The 9,793-nt window shown below is 33.6% G+C and overlaps 1 protein-coding gene across 1 annotated transcript; it reads left to right on the plus strand.

Annotated features, from left to right (window-relative positions):
• Positions 1–768: 768 nt before the first annotated feature.
• LOC143588533 (COP9 signalosome complex subunit 3-like) lies at positions 769–5,393 on the plus strand. The gene is made up of 11 exons (XM_077069508.1): positions 769–1,007; positions 2,854–2,969; positions 3,046–3,292; positions 3,428–3,485; positions 3,607–3,696; positions 4,007–4,072; positions 4,264–4,353; positions 4,506–4,664; positions 4,756–4,877; positions 4,973–5,045; positions 5,157–5,393. The coding sequence occupies exons 1-11, from the start codon at positions 811–813 to the stop codon at positions 5,223–5,225; spliced, it is 1,287 nt and encodes a 428-aa protein (XP_076925623.1). The 5' UTR covers positions 769–810; the 3' UTR covers positions 5,226–5,393.
• The last annotated feature ends 4,400 nt before the right edge of the window (positions 5,394–9,793 follow it).

A 9,793-nucleotide genomic window follows, 5' to 3' on the forward strand; every position in this document is an offset into this window, starting at 1 on the left:
TGATCCATTTCTACTCGAACCCGAACCATAACCATATTTGTATCGAATCATTCCGACCCTATTGTACTTTCAGAACTCGTCCAACTAGACTTGTTACCCGGTTCTAAATGGCAAGCGCGTAACATTCTAACTTGTTAAAACTAAAAGCTATAGCCATATTATACCCAAATTAAAGAGAACAAAATGCTCGTTTTAATGATGTAGTTTTTTTGAAAAAATATTAACGTGTGAAAAAGTTATGGACGTTAAAAAGTCGTAGGGTAGTTGGTTTTGAGTTAGGGGGCATATGTGTAATTATTATTAAAACTTTATAAAAAAGGTAAGGAAGTTGAAGGACCAAAGTTGTATGTATATTTTTGTAAGTAAAGACTTAATTATCCCTAATTTTTTAATTTTTGATGCATTATGTGTTGTATATAAAGAATGAGTTTTGTACCTCTTAAAATTTAAGAGGTACTTAACTCATGTTTTATATATAGTATATAGATATATAGGGGCGTCAATGGACTTTAAACTACAACGGGACATTATTGGTTGGGGCTTCGATGCCCCCGGTGCTTACGTGGCAACGAGGTCACACGATGGAGGGGTTTCGAAGCGCCTCACCATAAAGGATAGTCTAAAAACCGAAAATAACGAAAACGAAAACCGAATCCAAAAACCGACTGTAGTTTGATTTTGGTTTAATTGTAGTCCAAAACCGACCCGAAATTAAAACCATCTTGTGCAGCAGGACACCAGTTGCTTTTGCTTCTCCGAAAGTGAATCCAAAATCGCAATCAATCGATATCATCAATAGAAGAAAACAGGATGATCTTAAATGCAAACTCAGTGGATTCACTAGTGACCGAAATCCAAGCCTTATCAAGCAGTTCTCAGGATCTACTTGAACTGCACAAGCGTTTAAAGGATTACGAAGACGTAATACGATCACAAGCCGCATCGTTTGCATCATGTCTTACTCAAATCGATCCTTCAATTCACTCCCTCGGTTATCTCTACATTCTGTAAGCCCTAATTTCGCAATTTATTAAATTATTGTGAAGACTGTAATTAGCTAGTACCAGATTTAGGGTTTTGAATAGGTATTGTACGGACATCACATGCTGAGTTTACTTGTTACTTGTTAGTATGTATCTAGGGCTGTAAAGTGTAAACAAGCCGGACCGAACTGAATTTATGTTAACAGCCAACCGAAAAGTAACTTGTCCGTGAACGGTTCACGAACACAAATGAACGCTAAGTCGTTAACTAACACGGTTTTATTTGATTTGGCTTACTGAGAATGGTTAGTGTCAATGGTTCGGTCTGGCTACTAAGTTTGTGCTGGTGTTTGTTTTAACATTCGTTTTCATATGTTGATTTTAGTGTTTTAGTGTCAATGGTGTTTATTTTATCATTGTTGGCGTTTATTAGTGTCAACGGGTCATGAAAAGCTAACCGAAAAATGAACTTGTTCGTGAACGGTTCATGAACACAAACGAACGAATGCAAATGAACGCTAACACTGTTTTATCTGATTTGGCTAACTGAGAATGGTTAATGTCAACGGTTCGGTACAGTTACCAAGTTTGTGTTGGTGTTTTCTTAACTTTCGGCTTCATATGTACATTTTACGTATAAGATATAATAAAATACTGATGGTTTTGTATTATAGTTCATAATTTTGCTTAAATCTATATGCTAATATTAGAGATGTCAAGTATTAAAAGCCTTTAATGAACAAACATTAACGAACATTAACAGACATAAACGAACACAAACGCGAACGTTCACGGCTAAGCAGTTAATGCGGAAAAATATCTGATATCGTTTAACCGATATTTCTTATCGTGGTGAGATATTGTTGGGATTACGGTAATTGTAATATCATGTGAAATTCATATATGTATCAATTTAACACTGATAATTCAGTATACTCTCCCACCATTAACAAATTAACCTTTTGCAACTTGCAAAACACTCACAATCCTAGCAAGTAGGAACTGATTAAGACAAACACTAACATCGAACACTAAAAATTGATAGTTAAGACTTAAAACACCGATATCGGGAATATCGGTCAATACTGCTGATATTATCGGTACCGATATTCTGACCAATATTTTATCAAGGGACCGATAACCGATATATCCCCTATATCAACGATATTGATTATAGGGTGAATGTTCTTGTCTGTTCATTTAGTTAGTCGAACGAAATTACTTGTTCATGCCTGTTCACTTATGAAACGAACGAACGAACATAAACAAACTTCTCTCGGAACAGTTCACAAACAGTTGCCGGGCGTTCGGTTCGTTTGCAGCATTATATGTATCCACTGAGTGTTGATTTGAGTTCTTTGTTCTCTTGATTGTGTATAAAGTTAATCATTTCTGTTTAAACTGATTTTTTTACTTCTTTTGATTTGTGTCATTATGCTAGTTTTTAAAATTCTGCATATTACTATTTTCTTGATTGTTTTATGCTGTTTATCGTGCTTGCTTTTATGCTTCTCTTGATATTTGTACCATATAAGCTTTCTTATATGTTAATTGTTAAATTGATATTCATCGAGTATAACCAACCCTATTTGAACTGTACATAACAGTGTGCAATGAGCAAGTTTTGTAAGTTGTAATCACATGATTTGCACACCTGTTCAACTTGTAATAATTAAATTATACTTTTGATTGTAAGTACTCTTAATACACTTGTTTGAAAGATGTTTCTTCTCTCAAATGAATAATAAGTTTGTATTTGGAAAGAAGAAAAGTGAATTAAAGAGTTTTTCGTGGGTGCAATTTATAAGATGTTAAATATGTTTTATCATGGGAAATAGTTATATGACTCGATGTCTATGTGTTATAACAGGGAAGCATGTACAGTAGCTCCAGTTCCAGAAGCACAAGCAAATGAGTTTATCATATCCGTTGTCAGATTTATTGATGCGTGCAGTGTTGAGCAGATCCGTTTGGTGCCTGACAAATGTACGGTTATAGATGTTCAAATATGGTTATTTTTTAACTTTTATATGATATTAATATTTTTACCATATTTGTACAGTCATATCTGTTTGTAAAAGACTACACGAGCAAGTTATAAATCTTAATGCCCCTATGAGAGCTGTGGGACCCCTACTGACGGCTATACGCAAGATACAGGCCTCATCTGAGCATTTAACTCCTTTACACCCAGATTTTCTTCAAGTCTGTTTGTTAGCTAAGTGTTATAAAATTGGTTATGGCATTTTGGAGGATGATATATATGAAGTTGATCAGCCAAGGGACTTTTTTCTTTACTGCTATTACGGGTGAGTTATATTGTTTTTATTTAGGAATTTTAGTGGCGTACCCTTTACATCTTTTGATCTTCATGTATTAACTGAGGTAATACGTTAACAATATACAATATTGCTAACTTTTTGTTGTATTTGGTTATCTGCTAGTGGGATGATTTGCATAGGACATAAACGTTTTGCCAAAGCATTGGAGCTCTTCCACAATGTGTGTCACGTTCCTTTTAATTAGCTTATTTCTTTTACATTTTATTCTATTGTTTTATGCATTATATAAGTGCAAACTTATGTGACCTTTTCATGATTCTTGGTCTCAATTCTATTTCCAGGTGGTAACTGCTCCCATGTCTACTATGAATGCTATCGCTGTTGAAGCGTACAAGAAATACATATTGGTTTCACTAATTCACCTTCGCCAGGTGTGTGTTTTACATACTTATGAATATGAACTTCAAGTATATAGATATTGGTTCATGGCATAGATCATGTCTGCATATGAATATGCAACTTCATTTCTTAGTTGGTATTCAAAACATGAATTGTCTTTTGGGAGCAGCATAGGAATATTACGTGTTTTATATTATTAAACTCTATGCATATAAATTAACTTCGGAATTCTAATGAATATACTCGCATCTACTGGGATTTAATTGTTATATTTAACTGACACACAATATAACCAACCTAAAGTTATCCTCTGTGATTAATTAGAGTTTTGTTACTGTGCAGTTTTCTGCCAGTTTCCCCAAGTATACGTCTTCAGCTGCTCAAAGGAATCTAAAGAATTTCTCTCAGGTAATTTTCTAGCGTAATTATTTGAGCTGTAGATATTTAGTTTGTTTAATGTCAATACAACATGCATGCATCTTCTAGTTCATCAAGCCTTTTGTTATTAGTGTATTTTGCAGCTCATGTATGCTTTAATAGCTCTACGTACATACTATTCTGATCACCTTTAAACGCTGTTTCTTTTTTGTTCCAAGTAGTCCTACATTGAGTTAGCAAATAGTTACAACACTGGAAATATTTCAGAACTCAAGGCTTTTGTCCAAGCGAACCGTGAGAAGTTTGAGAATGTGAGTTCTTTAATTTACTTTAAAATTGTAGCGTGTAGAGATAGCATTTTTTATCCATTTATGAACGGGTCTATTTGGGTTTCTGTTTCTTCTTAAATGTGTCAAAATAGAAAACAGATAAAAGTGTAAACCACTTAATATTATTTTTGCAGGGAAACAATCTTGGATTGGTAAATCAGGTTGTGTCATCTATGTACAAAAGAAACATCCAGAGGTTGACCCAGACATATTTGACTTTATCTCTTGAAGACATTGCCAACACTGCACAAATTGATACCGCTAAGGAAGCTGAAATGCATGTACTTCAAATGGTAACTAGAACACGAACACGTGTTTTTGTAAATTTCATGAATTTTTTTAATCTGAAGGTTTTGAAATTCCCTCTTTTCATGGTATTGAAAGATTGAGGATGGCGAGATCTATGCAACTATTAACCAGAAGGACGGAATGGTTAGGTTCCTTGAGGATCATGAGCAATATAACACGTGTGAGATGATTGAGCATATTGATTCATCAATCCAAAGGTATAATATTCAGACTTTGATATTTAATCATCCTGTATTATTATTATTACTGTTTTAAAATAACAAGTCTTTGCTTTTTTCGGTGGTAAATTCAGAATCATGAGAATGTCAAAGAAGCTGAAAACAATGGATGAATCCATGTCGTGTGATCCGCTATATCTGTCCAAGGTATGATATTTTGATTCCGACTAGGAAAAAAACATGCTGAACAAAATGGTTATTTTTGAGTTTCTGTTTGATTGTGAACGTCGTGTACCTTAACGATTGTTAAATTTTCAGGTTGGGAGAGAACGACAACGATTCGACTTCGATGATTTTGATAATGTTCCTTCGAAGTTAAACTTATGAGAGAGAGGCCTGAATGCAGTTTATAAGAGGATATATTCCATTGGCTTGATTCCAATCCGATAGCACGTTCTGTTTCGTTGATTTAGGAGGTTTTAAAGTTTAATCAGTTGATACGTTTTTTAATATTTTTCAAACCTTTTGACCGTTTATTTTCTGTCAAGTTTGTCATCTACCAACTGTTTTGAGCGGTAAACTTACGACCGAAATTGACCTTATTTTGGGTAAATGCTGTTACAAATAATCTCCGACTCGGGTCAGGAGGCGTATGTAATAATGGTTAACTGGTGTAATGACGGGTGGTGTCTTCAATATGCGTTGCACAATGAATCAACTGTTCTTGTCATAAGACGAATGAGGTTTGTCTGTGTTAGCAGACTCCGGTGTGAGAATAAGTACTTTGGTTGAGAGAGAAATAGGAGCGCATATAATACTTATAGCAAATGTGTCGTAATCAATGTGAGCATACATGTGTGGTACGGAAGTGAGGGTCATATGTCCCAACCGCTACATTGTACCTCATGCCGACGACTCTTTTACCTACAAGATCCTTTGTCAGACGAGAGATCATAATTAACATGACAAAGGAAGAGTCACATCATGCTTATGGTACGAATTTCGTATTGTTGTGTCCCCTTGATCCAAAAGTGTGCATGTTTGGTTTACGAAGATACAAACTTTTTTTTCAAGAACGGAAGAACATCTTAACTACACATCTTGATACCGTTTACAAGCCCTTTAGTTTTCTGCAAGGATCATCTCTTCTCTTAAGTAAATATGGTCAAAATCGTCTTTTCAATGAATTGAAATGTTTTTTTTTACAACAGATTGTACAGAAGCAACAGATAATATGATTACAAAGACGAGATGAATATTACACCAACAGAAAAGCAGTAAAAAATTAAGCAAGGCGATTCGTTCCAGCAACATCCTTAGCCGCTAAGCTGCAGCCACCTTCACTTCATCTTATGGCATGTACTCCACACCGCCCTCAGTTAGCTCATATACTTGACGTTTCTGCTTACTTCACTCGCACCGAATATCATCATTCTCAGGAAACCTCAATGCCATGTTTTTGCAGCGTAGCAAAGCTGTTGAAAAACTTATGATGTCAATACAAAGTTGGTTTTCAAACTATTTTGACTCGTTACTTTTCAGCAAATACTTTATGACCCTTTGATGTGCACAACCCGAATACAAATTTTCAAATAAAGTAGTTAAAATTACAAATTATTTGATTTTGGGGATGCATATGGTCAAGTGGATATTTGTACTGTCACTGGCCGCACTTCAAGCTGCTTACTACAGGCATTGAGGTGGTCAGTTTTGAATTCGCATAAGCTTGTTCATGATACCGTCAACTAGCGCACGCGCTGTTTATTGAAAAAAAATATTCCTGAAAAGGGACTTAAAATTGAAAAATAATTATTTCTGTATAGGAATTGGATATGATTTTTTTGTACTTAAAACTGGTACAAGCATTTTAAATGAAGTCTAAAATTTGAGTATTTTAAATGAAGAAATCTTATATATTTTAGTTGGATAATATGATATTATGAATGGTAGCATATATAATATTCATTTTGAATATTTTACTGAAAGTTTTTGTAAATGAAAATATTTATACTTTTAACACTTGAGTTGATTTTATGCATTTTCAAATCATTTAACTTGTTTGTTACAAAATATCTTGTAGTGTTTGCTAGCTATAGACCAATCATAATATAATATAACACGGATTTACCAATTAAAGCTAGATGAAGATTGTTACACCCCGATCAAAGGCGGCGGAACATGCCGGGGTGCAACGTGTTTGGACAAATACACAAGACATTATTAAAATGACAATATTTAATCAACTCATTAATTCCATTCAATCACCAAAGTAACACATATTGTTCATATAAATAACATCAAAACATAAGAAATAGATATTGTTCATTCTTCTAATAACCTAGCGGTATCAAAATAGAATGACGTCTTCAAACTCCAACTCAAGTAATAATCAAACTTGTAACATGCATAAAATAACATTTGTCAACACGTACGTTGGTGAGCAATTTCATAGTTTTGAGTATATATAATATGAGTGAAATCCACAAACGTATATGAGACTATAAATAAAAGCATCAATCATGGTATATAAAACATATGTAAATGAGGATCCTTTCTAATCGGTAAGAATACCGACATACTTGGATAATGAGGCCCTATTCTACTAGCACAAGGCTAAGTAGTTAGGGGAGCGTATGATCATACTTAATGAAGCTCAACAACAACATAAAAATAAACACTCGCGCACGTAAAGCATATGAGACATATAACACACAATAGAGCAAGTATTCTAGCATCATATACCTTAAAGTTTGTGGTTTGAGAAATGAGTATAATATAAATCATTTTTGTTTGAATAAGTATGCATGTTACCCCCAAAAGATAAAAGTGAAAACGGGGGATGAAATGTACTCACGTTAACTAAGTAACTTGAAAGATTGATTCGTGAATAATCGAAGATCGGGTTTAACGAGCAAGACCTAGATTAAACGGGTCTTAAGTTAGTAGGTAGTCTTGGAAGGGTTTAAAATAAAATATGACAACTAAAGTAAATAAATGAGGTTTATGGTTTAAAAATGTAAATACTTGGGAAATTAAAGACATGTTCTAAAAGGTAAGTTTACTCGAAACCGGGTCTTGGTATTTCATTCATAATTATTACTCAACCTATGTTAAGTAACTTATGTTGGTTATAATGCACTAATGCAAGACCCTTTGGGTATATGAACACCAAAACAAGGTTTTAATAGAGTGTTCGGATTTGTTAACTTGGGTCTAGATAATTAACTAAACTCAAAGTTAACTTTCCAAAATGTTTTGAGATAACTCAATAAAATCGAAAGACTTAACCAAGTATATAGTTCTATTATGAAGAACCTTAACGTCCGTTAAGTGTGTATTTGGTATCACCGGTCCAAGCTTGTTATAAGATCAAGTTGGATACCGACACACCAAGTAAGTTGATAAAATACTTAAAATTAGTTTAACATACATTCTTGAAGAAAAGATGAGTTTCGATGGCCAAAAACACACTTGTGTGTCTTAGGCAAGTGAACTCGGTTTAGTTCGGTTTTGGTTCGGTCCTTGACTCGGAATGATACCGAGGATGGTTGCCACATACCCAAATACCATAGAACTATCAAAATGGTTTTAGAAGTTACAAGGTTCAAATCTTTCATAAACATGTTTATTTAACTATTTTAAACAAAACTAGTAAACAAAACTATTTAAAACAAAAGCTAGTAAACAAGAGTTCGGTCTTGGTTCGGTCTTGATTCAGGTCTAATCTCGGGACGAAACCGAGACTAGTGAATTCATACCCAACACCATGGAACTCTTTAAACATGAATTAAAACTAAACTACTTACAATATAAACAAAAGCATTAAAGGGAAATAGTATAAACAAGACTAGTAAACAAGAGTTTGGTCTTGGTTCGGTCTTGATTCGGGTCTAATCTCGGGATAAAACCGAGACTAGTGACTTCATAACCAATACCATGAAACTCTTTAAACATGAATTAAAAGCTAAACTACTTACAATATGAACAAGACTAGGAAAGCATTAAAGGAAAATAGTATAAACAAGAACTACAAAGAGTTCTCCATGTAGCCTTGCCTTGTAGCATATCACCTCCCGAAGAAGATGAAAGCCGAAGGAAACAAGGGGTGCATATTATATATATGTTGTGCCATAAGATATGAATTAATAAGTAACAAACAAGTATTAAAGAAGGTTATTGCTTGATTATTAAGAACCTTAGAGGTTAGAGATATGAACTTTATTTGGGAGAGAAAGAAGATGAATGAGCAAAGAATAATGAAGAGGATGGGGTTGTTTATATAGGGAAGGAGTCAAACTTGTTTTCTTTGTTTTATATCAATACTTGCATGTGTTTTTTTTAAAAAAAAAAGGTTTAAATAATACAATCTTGTAACAAATCCAAAAGGTAAGAGATGATTATGAAACATAAAAATCCAACATTTTATATTAGTGAAAGATTTGGTTTACAAATCGGGTCGGGTTTTGATACAAATACAAATACAAAAAAGATCGAAAATGACGAATGTTACTAAGATCGTGTTATGTCATGATATATTTAATATATTATATAATACGATCACCACTTTAAATATTATAGCTATTATCCTCATGATGCGTGGATTGATTATTTATGTTCACAAACTCACACATTTGTAAACCTATATCTAAACTAGTATCATATGTTTACTATGAAACTTGAAATCCCATCACTCGAAAGAAACACAATTTAAAGTTTTAAACACATTGGTATTATTAGGGTATATGCCCTTTATATGTGACGATTTTAAGTCTTTTTTTATTTTTTTAATTTTCTTTGTATGAACGCTTTCTAAGTGACGGCGTTTGAGGCAAACAATTTGGTCAACTGGCCAATTATCTCTCTCCCTTCAGTTAAAACTTTTTTTGTTTAATTAATTAAAACATTATTTAATCATTAAAAAGGGCTTCAACACTACACATAAAACTGAAAAAAAA

This window comes from Bidens hawaiensis, unplaced genomic scaffold (genome assembly GCF_021521415.1).
Source record: "Bidens hawaiensis isolate Kalapana, Puna unplaced genomic scaffold, B.hawaiensis_p1.1 tig00036431_1, whole genome shotgun sequence".
Lineage (NCBI taxonomy): Eukaryota > Viridiplantae > Streptophyta > Magnoliopsida > Asterales > Asteraceae > Bidens > Bidens hawaiensis.

Excerpts from the sequence above, each read along its gene's own strand:
- LOC143588533 (XM_077069508.1), top strand. The coding sequence starts at position 811 with ATGATCTTAAATGCAAACTCAGTGGATTCACTAGTGACCGAAATCCAA. Across the intron at positions 1,008-2,853 it reads CTCGGTTATCTCTACATTCT|GGAAGCATGTACAGTAGCTC; the intron begins GTAAGCCCTAAT and ends GTGTTATAACAG. Across the intron at positions 3,486-3,606 it reads CATTGGAGCTCTTCCACAAT|GTGGTAACTGCTCCCATGTC; the intron begins GTGTGTCACGTT and ends TTCTATTTCCAG.